The following is a 16,895-nucleotide window of genomic DNA, read 5'->3' on the forward strand; positions in this document are numbered from 1 at the left end:
ACACGTGGAAAGTGGGAAATTAAACAAACAAATATTTATCTACGACCCTTTAATAATTAGAAAGAAAACGAACAAAAGGGTTATATCCTACAGAAGTAGGTGACTCATGAGAGATTATTCTTGATTACTATTGTTAATGTTCTCGTGAATATATATGGTTGACGGTTTTGCATAGTTTTGGGAATTTTGGATCACTGGATTATCTCTTTCAATTCAATAACGTGACTACATACAACAATAAAGATACACGTCTTTAATAAATTAAGGTATAGAATAGACAAAGTTAATTAACTTTTTAGATATTTTTGGCTTCAACTTTATATATTGTGTTGGAGAAAGACAGTGGTGAAAGCAATGATGAAGTGATTACAAGAGTGCTGAAATGATGAGCTTGCATTGGGACAGACATGATGACATGAGAGACAACAGAAGGTGCTCACGTGAACCTGGAATTGGCCCCTTATCCATCATCATCAAACTATCCACTCACAAGTCCTCGCACCCTTTTGATGTTATTTTGGTATAGCATCAATATTATTGGAAGTAATATCCTTGGATTATTAATTTTGAGACATATAAGAACTCTCTCAATACTAATTAGTAATTACACTCTATTATTCCTCTATTATTCCATTACTGAACAAGTCAAGGATTAATTTGTTATGGATCAAAACTTTATTTAAGTGTGTCACTAGTTAATAAGTTGCTCCATGCACAAAACAGGATTTAAACCTATAACACTTGTTTAAATAGATTAGTGAATTAATTACTAAACTAACTCACCTTGTTTGGTGTAGTAATACTTAATAAAGATTAATTGTAAACAAAGAAGAACACATTTATTGCTTTGTTCACTTTTCTCTTTAACATCGGGATTGCAAGAGATCATGTGAAATTCATGCAGCAGCACTTTATGTTTTGATACACAGCCAACTCAATGAGCTTATTCTTTAGTTTAGTTTTTGGTACGGAGAACATTTTCCTTTGACTAGATTGGGATTTTTTGACTGAGATATGGAAAGAGTACAATAAATAAAGCCCAGCTTTCTTTTCATCTTGGCCTATCTTCATCATAACATTTTCCTTGAAGTCAGGCCCAGTTACCTCATAGCCTAACTGTCTAAGAAGAAAAACTGATATGAAAACATTTATTTCAATACCATTTTTTCTTTTTATGTGTTTTATTTGTTAGATTTTTATCATTAATTTTAATTTTAAAAATATAAAAACATTTATCTAATCGCTATGTTATCTTAAATTTATTCGTTCTCTTTTTTGCTTTCTAATTTTTTTAAAAGAAAATCTATAATTCTCAACTTTTCTCCACTTTCGGTCACTTTTTGCGATCTTATATTTTTATTCTAAAAGTGGTTTATGAAAAAGGATATAGTAAAATAATATTATTTAATGATTAATTATTAATAATTAAAAATAATCCTGTAAGCGGCCTATAAGTCAAAGAGCAAAGTTAGTCGGTTGCAAAGTGAAATGTTAGGATAATAACGTGTATGGTGCAATCCTAAATTCCCAATCAAGAAAATCAAAAGCTTAAAGAGTGAGACTCAAGTGTCAAATGCGGTGAGGAAAAGTCAGATATCAGAATAATAAATTAAAGCTTAATGGGACTCCGAAATCATAAAGTTATATAAATAAACAAAAGATTCATTCACATTGCATGCTTTTCGAGGATCCACTAGTACCAAATTTGAATATAGAAGGTGCAATAGACAACAAACAAAGAACCAAGGTGTGGCTTGTTGGTTAGCCACATCTATTTTTATTATATAAAAATTAAAATTATTCTCCACCTATAACGTTTTTTCATACAAATTATTTATATTTACGTGCGCACATTCTTTTTTATTATTGGACATTTTTCTTCTTCTTCTTACTGCACATTTTTCTTTTTCTTCTCTTTCGTTATCGTCGTCACTAACACCACCATTTCCTCCTCTTTTTTCTCTTTTTTTTTTCATTGGAATTTCTTCTTCTCCTTCCTTTTCCTCTTTCTCCTCCATCATCAGTCATCTTGTTGTTGAAGATAATGAATAATTCAAGTTCAGATTGTCAATTGAAGCAAAACAAGATTATTATTTTGAATCCAATCAAGTAGCTGACGTAGAGTTCAATTCTAGTTAATTTTTTCATTAGTAGTTTATGATTCTATAGGTGAATAATGTTTCATCGTTGATGGTTTGAATTGAATATAATGTAAAAGTTCAGCATTAAAGAAAATATTTTTCTGTATTTGCAGTAAATTTGGGTGTAACACGAAGATATTTGGGTGTATTCTTTAAGAATTTTCAATGTATATTTGCTGATAAATTCTGCATAATTCAAAACTTTTCCTCTTCCTTCTCTTCATCTCCTGCTACTTCTTCTTTTCATCATCATCGCTATTTTCTTCTTTTTTTTTCTTATTCATCTTTTTCTTTTTGTTTTACCTTCTCAAGTTTCTTTTTGTTTTACTCTCTCACCAACACCACTTTCTCCTCCTCTTCTTCCTCCTTCTTTTCTCATTGGAATTCTTCTTCTCCTTCCTTTTGCTCCTTCTCCTCCATCATCAGTTATCTCATTGTTGAAGATAATGAATAATTCAAGTTCAGATTGTCAATTGAACCAGAACGAAATTGATTATTTTGAATCCAATTAAGTGGCTGAGGTGTGGTTCGATTCTAGTCAATATTTTTGCTAGTAGTATATTACAAAGTGTAGCAAATTTTGGAGGAACTGTTCTACCTAGTGCAAGAGCTAAGCAACCAATCATTACACAACATTGTCCTACACAAATTCAGTGTAGCACTCCATTTCCTATTCTACCACTAGAACAACTGAAAGCGTCTCAACAGAAACACTTGCAGCAGCATGTAACGACACTATATCAAGAATGTTTTAATTTATTCTAAATCTTGGTTTCAAGCATCCAAAAAAGAAATGAATATGCTTTGCTTTTTGATGTAGTAGTTTGAATTATATTTTGGTTATGATGTTTCAAATTTATTGATCTAAACTTGAAGTACTCTTTAGGAAGGGTTTAATGAAAGATTGTCATGGATAAAAATCTCTTTTTTTGGATCATTTTAGATTGATGTATGCCTAAATTATGTTTTTAGTTTAAGTTGGCTATAATATTGTTAAGTTGCTATTGTGACAACTTTTTTTTTTACTAAGTGTAGCTTGTATGATATGTTTTGAAGTGCCACTTGACATTAGGGCAATATATTTGCTATTGTAAATAATGGTGCAAAGTATTTTTTTTTATATTTGCTGTTATAACTAATGATGCAAAGTTTTTTTTAAATTCATTTGCTCTTCTTAATTTAATTTGCAATCTAACATAGCAGCATTATTAAGTACTTTGAATTTACAATGGTCATAAAAAAAATTAGAACAAAATTTATTAGGAGATATATTACTTAAATTTACTTCATCTCACAATCATTCAATTCAAAAAAAGAAAGAAAACAAATTTACAGACAAAATTCAATTTCAATCTAAAATATAACTTACAAAATAGTTATTGCAAATGACAAACTCAACACTAACAATGAAAAGAACATGATAATAAACACTAAATTCAAATACCTACCTTTGTCTTCAACTTTTAGGATTACATTTTTCTAAATCTCTAACAAGTCAATTCTATTCTGCAACTCCATAATTTCATGTTTCAAACCAGCATCATCAGCAATACACATGGTTGAAACATTAGCAACAATTTTACTACAACCCATGGCAACATTCTCGACAGCATCATCATTCAAGTTGATGTAAAAAATTTGACAACCCATGCAAAGAACTTGTAATGAGAAAGCTTTTCCTACTCAATCAAACACACTATTACACAAATCTGTCAAAATGTAAATTATTAGAAATTCTACAATTATTTACTTTATATAGTGGACATCCAAAAAATAGTCTATCCAGATTTTTATGAGTCCTTGAAATAGAGATTATTGTATATAAATCGCATAGACATTTTGGGTGTTGTCTGTTGGTGATTGTGACTTTGTCTAGGATGCTGATGTCACCGTCTCTGAAACCGCTGCAATTATAGCCACCATTGTGTCTCCTTCCGCGGTGATTTGAAAAAGACGAGCTCCCTTTGCTTGGCATCATTGCAACTCAACTTGTGTTATAACTATAATCAAGCTGCTAAATAACTAGGTCTCACTTCTTCTCGCAATCCATTCTTACTATTTGCTTCACAATTTTATTCTACATATTTTTCTTATTTGGATATTGAATATTATTCATCATGTTTGATCAAGATGTAAAATACGAGTGTGACTAATGTGATAAAAAAAATTTTACTTCAAAAAATTTACATAGTCATAAAAACAAGTTTCACAATCTAGTTACTTACAATCTAAGTAATTGTAGTATATGCGAGAAACACTTTGATATTCTATCATTACTACAAATTCATATGAAAAAAAATATAATTTTTATATATTTTTGTAAACGATAAAATCTTTGAATATACATATAAGTCCATAAATTATGTTAGAGTTTAGGATGAGAATTAATATATATGATATTTTATTTATTGTTTTATTAAAAATATTTTTTAAAGAATTTAATTTGAAAATTGTTATCCTATTAATTAAAATTATAGGATTTTAGCTTATCTTATATGGTCTTTGTTATGCACAGATGTGTCTGTTTTTTATTTGTTAAGCTTGCACAATTATATTTGATTAATAAAAAAAATGAAGTTCTAATATTTATATGCATTTTTTAATTCTTGTTAACGTAACGTGTGTGATACCAACTAACAATAACTGAACCCTTACACTTTGGATTACAATTACTTCCAACATGACCATATTAAGCTTCTGCTTCTGTGTCTCCGGAGGTTAACAACAACAATAATAAATGTGAAAGATGATTATTTAATAAAATCAATTAATTTTCAATTTCACTATGCATGCACTTATTATAATATATATTATTTTGACATCAATATCTTTTAATAATTAATACGCATTCTTGTATTTTATAAATTAAAAACAATCTGAAACATACAGTTAATTAATAATAATTATATTTTTATACAGATATAAAGAATAATGTTTGATGTATAAATAGTATATTGGTAGAGGCTTTATTCATAGGCAGTAACTAAGCTAATAGTATTAATTAAGGAAAGAAGGCCGTGAATATCCGCAAATCTTTGTCAGGACCCAACATGAAACTTCGCTGCTCCCCTACGTTAATTGTGTTCTTCAATTTCACCTTGTTATAATTTGTACTTTTAATTAATCCCAGTTGTTAGTTGGTTCCTATATAGTTGTATTCTAAGTTTCTAACACAACAATCCTTGTATTCATTCATTGCTTTGCTTTGCTTTGCTCCCATAATAACCTTAGCTTTTCTGTTGCTGCCAAATTTTTGAGTTTGAGATCAGAAGAACAACAACATGGAATCATCACAGCTACACTCTGTGGATTCTGTTCAAGTCAAGGAATTGGAGAAACCAGACCCTCCAACTGCAAGTGCTGTGAGCCATCAGAGCCTGGAGGAGCCTAAAGAGCATGCCATCACTGCTCCACTTGTTCAAAGTAAGTCTATGATCCAAGGCATTAAGGTTTTTGTTCCATGAAATCAACTTCATGCTTTTCTTCCTAACATCGCTTCCCCTGTCACCAATTTTTTAAACTAGACAAATTTTGTTCATAGAATAAAATTATTTTGTATATTTATATCTGTATCTTAAATTTATTATAGACAAGTTTATTTTGTATTTCAGTCTAAAATCTATCAAACCTGTCGAAGAGAATTGTAATTAAGTTCAACATGTAATTTTACAATGAACACAATAGACAAATTACTTGAAATAGGTGTGTACAACTTTGCATATACTATACTAGTATTTATTTCAACCATGTCATTTTTTTTTCCTTACAGAGGTTGAAGATTCTGGTGGCAACAAGGGTACAGTGGATTCAGTTGACAGAGGTCATTAACTAAATATCTGTAATAATTTTTTTAATATTTAATGGCTTGGTATCATTTTCATATTGTTTCATCAGATGCTGAGCTTGCAAGAGTAGTTTCGGAGAAAAGATTGGCTTTAATTAAAGCATGGGAAGAAAGTGAAAAGACCAAAGCAGAGAATAGGCAAGTGCCCATTTCATAATCTATATTATATCTATGCCTAACTGCATTTGAATACAATAAGCCATTCATGTAAGTAGATTCAAAAGAAATGTTGGGAATGATTTTATTGACCTTGGTATAACTTTGTTTGTTGCTAGTCCAAATCTAAGATACTATTAGATCAATTTATGAGTCATCCTACTTTGTTAGTGAAAGCTATGCTAAATATAATTTCATGTATGTAGTTATTTTCAGTTAATTTCATCCATACATTAGAATTTGGACAATGTGTTAAGCATATTGGATTGAACTTCGTAAATCATGTGCTATGATAATTTAGCAACATAAATTTGAGGTGATGACTCTGATACAGAATAAAATGGTACAGAAATACAAAGAAAAAATAACTCTTTTTAATTTAAACAACTTTATTTAGTGGGACCCACAACATATCATAAGTTCCTTTCACTTTTATCCTCTCTTTGTATTTCTGTACAATTAAGTAATCACAAAATTTGAACCATGTATCATTGGATTATCTTGATACAAGATGCACAGCAATGTCCAAGATTATGTGCTTTTCTTCATTTTGTTTGTAATTCTAACATACTTCACAAGAAAAAATTGGTTTGAAATTATTTGGTTCCATTGGTAATTATACTACCTTTAATTTTGCCATCAAGAATGGCTTTAAAAACTTGATATCCTCGTATACATTTTGGAAGAAAGCAATGAAGTTTTCTGTTGAAGTTTTACTGCCTTGAAAGCTTTCTTATTGCTAGTGTGTATATATATATACTTCACTTGCAAACCTACCCATGTAAATTTGATTGAGACAAATTTCCAACTCCATTCTCTATTATTGAGTACTGAGCTTGATGAAAGTGAAATGACCAAACAGGGCATACAAGAAGCTCTCAGCCGTTGGATTGTGGGAGAGTAAAAAGAAAGCCTCAGTGGAGGCACAACTCAAGATAATTGAGGTCATCAACTTTTCTAATTATACACAGATTATCATTTGCAAAGAGAATTTAATCCTCTTTATGCTTTTTTAAATTTCACTAAGGACTTGTATGTGTTCAACTAACACATGACAGTACTAAAAAAATTGTTTTAACAGGAAAACTTGGAAAGAAAGAAAGCAGAATATGCAGAAAAGATGAAGAATAAGATAGCTGATATTCATAGGTCAGCAGAAGAGAAAAGGGCAATGGTTGAAGCTCAAAAGAGGGAAGAGTTTATTGAGTTAGAGGAAACAGCTGCAAAGTTTCGTAGTAGTGGTCGTACACCAGCCAAATTCTTTGCATGTTTTAAAGCATGAGGCTTTTCTGTTTAGCTAACTACAAAAAGATCACAATGTCATTGGCGTGGTTATTAAATTACTTGTTAATATTCATTTAAAAATTTGCTTTGGAGTGTTGTATTTTCTCTTGGTGTATATACTATTATATCATTGATATGAACAAAGAAATAAGTGAAGCAATTGTCTTCACTATGTATGCTTTGTTTTATATATATATATAACTTTGCTCTCTGGCCTTCATAGTTCATAGTGCATTTAAACGTATTTCCATAATGATTTTATTAATATTCATTAGTGTTATGGATTAAGTCTAAGTTCACAAGAACGAGTTGTAGAGTTTCCATTAATCATCATATCGGAAGATAAAAGTGATTTTAAAAATTAGCCAATGAGATAACTCCTAACCATAAATTCAATTGCATCAATTTGAGTATCATGATAAATTCATAAGCTAAGATACAATTGAAAAGGATAAGATGCTCTGCGGGAACAGTTGAAAATATTAATTGTTGCAAAAAAGAGAGACAGAAAATAAAGTGGCTATTCAAATAAGCAAGTTGATATTAGAGTTACACTAAACATTTGTTTTAGGAAACACAGAAAAAGAAGAGGTTGGAGGCATGCGCAAAGAGATTGTACTAGGAATCCGTGAGCACAACTTAGACCAACATTTGAATTCCACAACCAAATTCAAAGACAGCTTTATGTTCCGTTATGTTTTGTTTTGTTTGTCGTGGCGTGTTAGATAGTGCTGACGTGGACGTGAACATTAGATACACAAGCCACAGCACGTGCTCTTTCTGTTTTCTTTGACGAAAATGCCCCTCCCCCTGCCCCCTCCCTCCAATGCTTTCACTCCTTCTCTTTTCTTCTTGTGTTCCTTCCCTTCTTTCGTGAAGTGCAAGTGCCACTTCGAGGCCTCGCAAGGAACTCTTCCTTCTAACTTCTAACCTTATACTCTTTATTTTCTAAGCAATAAGAAAAGACAACAAAGCTTCTTAAACAAAACAGAATTTTCCAACAGTTCCAATTTTCAAGGGGGAGAGAAGAGAAAAGGGAAGACAAATGGGAGTAGGAACTAGCACTTTTATTATCAAATGGATCAACTTTAACACCATGGTATGTATGCAATGCTCTTTTCTCTATTCTCTATTTCAAGTTCTTTATCAGTTTTAAGCTGCATTTTCAAAAGCATGATGCCCTTTTGATGTCTTGTCAAATCTGTTGTTTCCGGTTTTTTGTGTTGCATATTTATCTTCTTGAGCTCATGTTTTTTATGTCTTTGTTCTTGCATGTTCCCCTTTGATAGTTCAAAGCTCCATATTTATTTCAGCTCCTTAATATAAAATGTCACATGCTATTTCAAGACTTATGCTGATAATTGAATAGCTAAGCTATAATCCAGAATCCAAGCATTTTCTTTGGTTCCATGATTGAGTCTCTTCATCATAATATCCTTGTTGCAGCTTTTGGCAATAGCAGTTATAGTATTTGGGATGTGGATGAGCAATCATCATGATGGATGCAGAAAGTCTCTTACTGTTCCTATGATCGGCCTTGGAGCATTCATTTTCTTCATGTCAGCCTCACCTAAGCATTCTTTCTTGTTTTCTTTTGCTTTTTTTGAATCTTTTTCTGCTAATCTATAATCCTCTAAGAAGCAATCTTTTTATGTTTTCAAAGATCCGTGATTGGCTTCATAGGCGCTCTGAAAAGAAGCTCCATACTGTTATGGATTGTATCCTCAATTACCAGATTCCTACTTAATATGGCTACTTAAATTCAAAGCAGTAAGAAATTTTGAATTGTTATCCTCCTTGACATTTAATTTGCAGTATCTAATCATGCTGTGTTTCATCTTGGTGGGAATCCTGATCTTCACAGTGCTGGCGTAAGTATGAAAATTCATTCACCATCTTCTGTTTGGCTTCATGATTTAGTCATAAATTGTTTCTTCAAATGGATATACAAATTCCTCAATATTGCAGCTTCTCTGTAACATCAACATGTGCTAGACTTTCTCTTTTTTCTTTTGTGAATGTTTCTCTGTTATTTTGATCATATATGATGATTTGGCTTCTTCAATGTTAAGTACTTGTGTGGATCTTATCTCTTATGCAACCTTGTCATGTGGCATTGTGACAGGTTCATTGTGACTAATAATGGATCAGGTCATAGTGTGGCTGGCTTGAGGTAAGGGATTCAATCAATCATTTCATTTCATTTATGTACACATTATTGTGGACATGCTGTGGTTGGCTTGAGGTGGATCACACTATGCATGAATGAGAGTTTTGTTTTGTGATTAGGTATAAGGAATATCAACTCCAAGATTATAGTTCATGGTTTCTCAAGCAAGTAAGATACTAATTAGCATAAAGAACTAAAGAATTAGATTGCACTTAAAAACATGGGTTTGATTGATGTTTTCTCTTATATTTTTAGATTAACAATTCTCATAACTGGGAGCACTTGAGGGGTTGCCTAGTCAAATCTGAAGACTGCAGTATACTTTCCAAGAAATACAAGGTCTATAGCAATCTGTTTAACTGTATTATCAGCTATCTTCTACATAACACTGATTATAATTTCGTTGATATTTTGCAGACTCTTAAACAATATAAATCAGCTAAATTGACCCCAATTGAAGCTGGTTGCTGCGGACCACCTTCTGAGTAGGTTCCACCCATTCAAAGATTGCTCTTTAAGCATATTCAAATTCACATTTTTTTTTCTTTAATTTTCTATGGTGGGCATTTCAATATTACTGATTTTTTGTTATCTTTTTTTTCCTACTATATTGTGGGACTTTTATGTTAACACAGATGTGGATATCCTGCTGTAAATGCATCGTACTATGATTTGACCTTTCACCCAATTAGCTCCAACATTGACTGCAAGCTGTACAAAAATTCTCGTGCCATCAAATGCTATGATTGTGATTCATGCAAGTAAGCATGGCATGCTTAGTAGTAATTAGTCCATGCCTCCATGTTAATGTGTGTTCTTATCCTCAAAACTTTGTTTCCAGGGCTGGCGTGGCACAATACATGAAAACTGAGTGGAGAGTTGTTGCAATCTTTAATGTTGCTTTATTTCTTGTCTTGGTAAGACATTCACATCTTCTTCTTTAATGCTCTTGCAACATTAACTTGGATCATTTATACTTGTGTTTATTATCCTTCCAAATGCTACTGCTTTACAATTACCTTTTTCTTGGTTCAATGGACAGTCAATTATATACTTTGTGGGATGCTGTGCACGACGAAGTGCTGCCAGGAACCAACATTCAAAAGCTTGATAGTAGGCCTGGATCTCATGCACTCGCTTAAATTCATTTTTGTAGCCGTTTGTAGTCACTTGTGTAGTTCATGTAAGCACCTTAGCTTATACATTATATTATTCAATCAATGAGGGCACAACTTCAAATTTGCAAACCAAGGATTACCATAAGTTGCTTCTCTATTTGTAATCTATTTCTCAATCAATACCCTTAAAATAATTAAGGAAACAGATTTAGAGTTTGTTTTTGTGTGTTTTTACAAAAAGGTATTTTAAAAAAATATTAAAATAATAAAAATAATTTTATATTTGAATATCTCATATAAATGTATCTTTTTATTTAGTAATTATATTTAGATATAATAATATAAAAATATATTTTTATTTTAACATTATTTTGTTAAAGATGTATTTTTTAAATAAAAAACTTTTAAAAAAATATACATTATAACTTAAAAACATATTTTTTATTTTGCTAATATTTTTACTATTAAAATTTTGTCAAATACACTAAAAATTAATAATAAAAACATTTTTTATTAAAAGAATATTTTTTCAATAACTTAATAACACACAAATAAACACTTAATTAGAATAAATACTAAACTAACATGTAGGAGCAAAGTAAGTTGGAAATACGAGCCAAACTTGAGAGTAATTTGTATTCAATTGTGTGTATCTGAAAGTTTCGAAGTTGAAATAAATTGCATCATCCCATTAGGGTGAGCCGTGAAACCCAAAAGATGAGCTACGGCAGTAAACTGAAATATTTAAACAAGAAAATTTTGTTTAAGAGCATGGCAGATCAGTGGAAACCTCCTTAACATTATCTCTCGGCCCCATGAACCCCCCATCCATCCATCCTTGGCTCAAAGATCTGACCTCAAGTTCGGAGAAACCATCGTGAAATCGGACTAGCCACCTTTGCCCTTTTGCTTTGGAATCTTGTAGAAGGAATGCCCTGAATTTGCGCCATGCCGCTTTCAAATATTGTTTATCTCGTACTAATTGGGTACATCCAAAACCAGAAGTATTTTATATAGAATTTAAAGGACAAAACCATCTGAATGAGTTGAAAACACACGATCCATTTCACGCCAAGTCAGAATTCACCAACCAATTGTTATTAGTTCATTTAAGTCAGGAATCTTTCAATTTCTGGAAAAGCTCTGGAAGATGGGCATTGGTCAGCTTAGTCCTCTTGCTGATCTCGGTCTTCTTAGCCTTGGGCTTGGCCTTGGGAGTAATGCCTTGCATTTGCGCCGCACTCCTCCTCTTTGCAGTGTTAGTAGCAGGCTTCATTCCATTCTTTTGGAGATCCCTCTCTATGTCAAGCATATCACGAGGCAATTCAATCCCCCGAAAAAGCTGTTTCAGGTCATCATCAACCTTAATGGGTACCCTGGGATCATTAGGATATGCAATGTCTTCTTGTGAATCAAAGTTGGATAGCAGCCAAATCTGCCCTGCGGCTTTCAAACCCTAGAAATTGACAGCTGTATAAGTTCTTAGTCCAAGAGAAACCAATTATTTAAACTAGCTTTTGACTCTTCACCACACCAGATCATCTTAGGGTAATACATCTATACATGTTGTAATTCAAATTGGTCAAATAGTTATTTGTTCTCTACATTTTTCAATGAAAGCTTGGTAAAGCAGTTTCCTCTTCTATTACCATCTCAATATCATGTAAATTAATGAGAAAATAAGCAGCAGAGAAACAAAGGGAGTGGTCCTTTAAAAAATAAATACAGGATATTTGCCCCTACTATTGCACATAACATTTGAGCTTTCAAGGTGTGTGATTTTGGTACCCATGTTTCGGTCAGAAATTCATAGCCGAGAAAAGGAATGAAGTATGTGACATAGGGATAGTTTCCCAACAGGGCCAAGGCAACATGGGGGTTAGATATACAACAATTATCCATATTTCACGGATCCGACTGAAATAGAGTGCTAAGAAATTCTCATCAATTAAATTTGAACTAGTAAAGAGCAATGTACCTGCAAGTCCTCCATCACAGCTGGATAAGAATCCTTCAAGTCAATAACAGCAATGCCCTCCGGAAACTTGCGAATCAGGTAGAGCAACTGACTTTTGTCCTTAACATCATGCTTCGACTATAGACCAGAAGCAAAGCCAATTGCATAACAATCCAAAGTAAGAAATGGTTGTCATCATCCTATAATACATTAAGGTTTAGATACAACATTACAAGGATGAACAAAATTATACCTTGTAAGAGAATCGTTCCCCATCAAATTTGACTTTGGGGTTTTTCCTCATATTCTCAAAAACATCTTTGTTTGCCCTCATATCCACATAGCAAGCCTCATTTATCTGTTCTGGTGTAAAAGCCTGCCTTGTCTGCAATCAAACACAACCATAACAATCACTAAGTAACCGCCAACATTCACCAATCTTGAAAGGGCTAAACACTACTTGAGAGAAAAATTATGCAGTTAGCAACGTGATTTTGATATGGATATCGATGTACCTCATAGAGGAGTTCAATGACACGCTTCATCTGAGCCCCAACGGGGGCTTTGCGGATACCGTTGATCTGTTGAAGCCTCTCTGTGTCATTTGAGAATTTAATTGCCGGCACCGGAGAAGCTGCTGCCGGAGCAGGATTCTGTTTCTGTTTTTGATTGGCAGCCTTCGACGCCGCGATGCTTGACAGCGTCGACTGGCACTTCGCCTGCTGCTTCTTGAAGCTGTCCAGCTTTCCTTGCAGCGACATCTGAGAATCAGATCAAGATTAAAATCAAAATCAAAATCAAATAACCATAATCAATTTGGGGACAAAACGAAAGACACGACCCCAATTTTATTAATCTTTACATGGTCCTTTTTAGTAATTTTGTTTTGGAAGATTGACCGATCACTCGTTTGAATCGGAATCGGAATCGGAATCGGAAAAGGAAATCAAACCGGAGTGAAGAAATTAAATTAGAGTGTTGTGTATTGCAAGTTGGTCGATGAAAGGGAATAAAATGATTCAAAGCGCGGGTGCGAGAAAGAGAGAAAGATAACCGTGAACGATAAATATATAGAGAGAGTTGCTGGTTGTGACGGCGACGGGAAGAATGAATGAGAATAGGAGGCCAAATCAGGGAAAACAAAAACACCGCGTTTCCTCCTTTTTTCTTCCCGTACTCTATGATTGTTGAACAGGTGCTACTAGGTAACACGTTAATACTTATACTTCTACTTCTACTTCTACCCCTCTTATATATTCTCAATAACTAACTATAAATTTAACAATTTTTTTTGGTGACACAAATTTAACAATTAAATTAAAATGTATAACGTGATATTTTTTAATTAAAATTAAAATTTAAATATATAATATTATTAATTTAACAATTAAAATATATTACATAATATTTTTTATTAAAATTAAAATAAAATATTATTTTTAAATTAATAAACTTTTTTAATTTTTTTATTTATTTTTTTATTATTTTCTATTCTTCTCATTTTATATATAATTTATAATTTATATTTTAATTTATTAATTTGACAAATCAAAATATGTCACAATATATATTTTTTTAGTTTTTATATTTAGTTTTAGTTTTATAATGTTTATATTTCTAATTTATATTTTTTTTAATTTATTACATATAATTTAAAAAATATATTAATATTGTGATTAATAATTAGAATCAAAATTTAATTGTTTAAAAAAATTAAGTGAAATTTGTAATTATCAATATAATTTTTTTATACTAATATCTAATTATATTTTTATATATATAAAATATTTTTTTAAATTAAATATAAAAAATAATTATTTTTATTTAGACAATAGACTTAACAACTAATCAAATATAAAAATATAAATATTAAATTCTTTCAATTTTTAGATAATGAATATTAAACTTAATTTTTAGTTAAAAAATTAAACTCTTTCTTATGAAAATAATAACTAAAAAGATTATTATTTGATTTTTTTATTTACGGAGATCTTGGTCTTCTTAGCCGATAGGAACTTTTGTCCCATACGACATGTTTTATAAAAGTATTTTGATTTTAAAAATTTTTTCTGCCATAATCTATAATATCAGGACAAAGTCACTAAAGATTCAAAATATTTATATTTCCGTAAGGTTATTATGGGTAAAAACACTAATAAGTGTCTAAGATTCGCATGTCGTCTAAGCATATAATAATTTATTGGCCAATAACAAATTTTTAAACAAAATTTAAATTCATTATAAATTAGTCTTTCTACATATAAATTATTATTTTAGTATTTTAAACGCTAATATTATAAATTATTTATTTCTAAAGTTTAAATTAGATATCTATTATATATTTAATATATCAATTTACATAAGAATATTTTTTATATTTGAATTTGATTTTTTTATAAATTTTTTTATTATTTAAAATTATTTTTTTTAGAAGATTGAGACAATAGAAATTCTATATATTTTCTATAGAAATTTTAATATTATGACCAAAAGAAAAACGCTGAATACCGTCGGATGTAGTGTCGGACATTAGTAGAGGGTTTATCGACGAATCTATCAGTGGATTTGGTAATAAATTCGTCGGATAAAAAAATTACCGTCGGATTTTACTTTCCAACGGTAAATTCACTGAAAATAGTTAGAAGGGAAAAAGAAAATTTGGCGTGATTATTACCGTTGGTTTTACCAGTCGATAAATCTGACAGTAATCTGAATTAGTGGAATGCTGCATTTTTTTTCATTCGCAAAGCATTATCGTTGGATTTATCCGCCAATAAATTCGACAGTAATCCTATTCTAAATTCGAATTGTGAACTCTCTCCCCTCATTTCTGAATACTCCCCCTCTTTCTCTAGTCTTCTCCTTTCTCTCTCTCCCAACAAACCACTTTCAGCAACCCGTCTACTACTGTCGGCCACCACCAACAACATTTAAAGACTGCGTGGACTCTTTACATTGTATTGGTCGCTTTATTACCGCCGTTTTTTTCACTCTGCCCCTGTTGCCATCGTTGTCGCTGCTGCTCCTTGTATCGCGCGGAGATGCTTCCTTCCTCCCTCCAAGTAGGTTGTCCTTTCCTTGTTACTATTAATTTTTTAATTTATTTAAAAAAGTCATAACCCTAATTTATCTAATTTTAATTTGTTATTTATTAGAAAATTTGTAATTAGCATTTTTGTATTAGAGATTTAACTGTTTTTCAAATTTAATTCATGTATTAGTTTAGATTTAGAGTTTTTTAATTTTGTTTTGATTTAGAGTTTTTTTTATTTTGTTTTGATTATTTTATGTTTAGAATTTTGTTTATGATTTTGATTTTGAATTTTGTTTTAATGATTCTATGTTTATTATTCTAATTTCTATTTATTGTTTTAATTTATGTTGATTGTTCTACATATGTAAAATTCTCAATTGCATTATTCTAATTTTTGTTTTTAATTAGTTGATTGTTATTAATTACCTGAGTTAATACTAATTTATTTATTTTTTGAGTTAATTATTGTCTTATTATTTATTGTTATTAATTTTTTAAGTTTATTATTATATGAGTTAATTATTTTTTGAGTTAATTAGTTGATTGTTATTAATTATCAGAGTTAATCTTAACTTGTTTATTATCTGAGTTAATTATTGATTTAAGTTATATTTCTGGATTAATGATGATTGAATGTCAATTAGTATTTTATGTGGCTGGTTGATTGATTTTGTATATGATTGTATTTGACTGATGTTTGGATTTTAGATTTGGTGAATATATGTGCAAAGTTTTTATGGTTTGGGTGCTTTTAGTGTTTGCTTGATTTGGTTTATAGTCCGAAGTTTGTGAACTTATGACTGAATGTTAATGGTAATGGTGCAAATTTTTTGTTTTAAGTTTTATCAAATTTAATAGAAGAACATTGGGTAATTAAAAAAACTTATTTACTTTTTAACTTTTAGAATTGTTTCACATGATTAATATTAATAATAGTTGACAATGAATTTTTTTATTGGTTATAAATTGGTGTTTGATTTGGTTATTGTATTGGCTTAATTTATGATAATGTATGATTGATGTTGTGCACAATAAATTAGTTAATTGTTAATATCATAAATAGCTTGATATGGTTGATTTTTATGTAATGTATTAGTATTAGTATAGCATAATCTCTAATACTTATCAATATTGCTCTTTCGATTTTTAATTTAATATTGTTCAATTTTTGTAATTGAGAATTTGGTATAT

The 16,895-nt window shown here is 30.7% G+C and overlaps 3 protein-coding genes across 5 annotated transcripts; 2 read left to right on the plus strand and 1 right to left on the minus strand.

The window, feature by feature from the left end:
- Positions 1-5,113: 5,113 nt before the first annotated feature.
- LOC112801489 (remorin 1.4) lies at positions 5,114-7,652 on the plus strand. 2 transcript variants are annotated; one of them, XM_025844250.3, is made up of 5 exons: positions 5,114-5,564; positions 5,911-5,937; positions 6,036-6,123; positions 7,004-7,085; positions 7,223-7,652. In XM_025844250.3, exons 1-5 carry the CDS (start codon positions 5,423-5,425, stop codon positions 7,421-7,423), a joined length of 540 nt encoding a protein of 179 aa, XP_025700035.1. In that variant the 5' UTR covers positions 5,114-5,422; the 3' UTR covers positions 7,424-7,652. The 2 variants fall into 2 exon arrangements, with proteins under 2 accessions (XP_025700035.1, XP_025700034.1); XM_025844249.3 differs by having other exon boundaries at positions 5,116-5,564; positions 5,911-5,961.
- A 557-nt stretch (positions 7,653-8,209) lies between these two features.
- Positions 8,210-10,842, plus strand: LOC112801490 (tetraspanin-10). Its single transcript, XM_025844251.3, has 11 exons — positions 8,210-8,524; positions 8,872-8,984; positions 9,089-9,143; positions 9,241-9,296; positions 9,551-9,598; positions 9,715-9,763; positions 9,851-9,934; positions 10,013-10,080; positions 10,231-10,356; positions 10,437-10,512; positions 10,638-10,842. Exons 1-11 carry the CDS (start codon positions 8,471-8,473, stop codon positions 10,704-10,706), a joined length of 798 nt encoding a protein of 265 aa, XP_025700036.1. The 5' UTR covers positions 8,210-8,470; the 3' UTR covers positions 10,707-10,842.
- Positions 10,843-11,323: 481 nt separating this feature from the next.
- On the minus strand, positions 11,324-13,899 carry LOC112801491 (transcription initiation factor IIE subunit beta). Of its 2 annotated transcripts, none has more exons than XM_025844252.3 (5): positions 13,725-13,899; positions 13,186-13,431; positions 12,924-13,055; positions 12,692-12,808; positions 11,324-12,169 (listed from the first exon to the last, which is right to left on the minus strand). In XM_025844252.3, the coding sequence occupies exons 2-5, from the start codon at positions 13,429-13,431 to the stop codon at positions 11,828-11,830; spliced, it is 837 nt and encodes a 278-aa protein (XP_025700037.1). In that variant the 5' UTR covers positions 13,725-13,899; the 3' UTR covers positions 11,324-11,827. The 2 variants fall into 2 exon arrangements, with proteins under 2 accessions (XP_025700037.1, XP_025700038.1); XM_025844253.3 differs by having other exon boundaries at positions 13,533-13,889.
- Positions 13,900-16,895: the final 2,996 nt, after the last annotated feature.

The sequence above is a fragment of the Arachis hypogaea genome, chromosome 5, assembly GCF_003086295.3.
Source record: "Arachis hypogaea cultivar Tifrunner chromosome 5, arahy.Tifrunner.gnm2.J5K5, whole genome shotgun sequence".
In the NCBI taxonomy this organism is placed as follows: Eukaryota; Viridiplantae; Streptophyta; class Magnoliopsida; order Fabales; family Fabaceae; genus Arachis; species Arachis hypogaea.

Bases quoted from the DNA above. Each gene is read 5' to 3' on its own strand.
- LOC112801489 (XM_025844249.3), top strand. From the start codon at position 5,423: ATGGAATCATCACAGCTACACTCTGTGGATTCTGTTCAAGTCAAGGAA. The intron at 5,962-6,035 runs GTCATTAACTAA...TTGTTTCATCAG, and splicing joins AGTGGATTCAGTTGACAGAG to ATGCTGAGCTTGCAAGAGTA. The intron at 6,124-7,003 runs GCAAGTGCCCAT...ATGACCAAACAG, and splicing joins AAGACCAAAGCAGAGAATAG to GGCATACAAGAAGCTCTCAG.
- LOC112801490 (XM_025844251.3), top strand. From the start codon at position 8,471: ATGGGAGTAGGAACTAGCACTTTTATTATCAAATGGATCAACTTTAAC. The intron at 9,935-10,012 runs GTCTATAGCAAT...GATATTTTGCAG, and splicing joins TACTTTCCAAGAAATACAAG to ACTCTTAAACAATATAAATC. The intron at 10,357-10,436 runs GTAAGCATGGCA...CTTTGTTTCCAG, and splicing joins TATGATTGTGATTCATGCAA to GGCTGGCGTGGCACAATACA.
- LOC112801491 (XM_025844252.3), bottom strand. From the start codon at position 13,431: ATGTCGCTGCAAGGAAAGCTGGACAGCTTCAAGAAGCAGCAGGCGAAG. The intron at 12,809-12,923 runs GTATAATTTTGT...TCTGGTCTATAG, and splicing joins GGGAACGATTCTCTTACAAG to TCGAAGCATGATGTTAAGGA. The intron at 12,170-12,691 runs GTACATTGCTCT...GTCAATTTCTAG, and splicing joins CTGTGATGGAGGACTTGCAG to GGTTTGAAAGCCGCAGGGCA.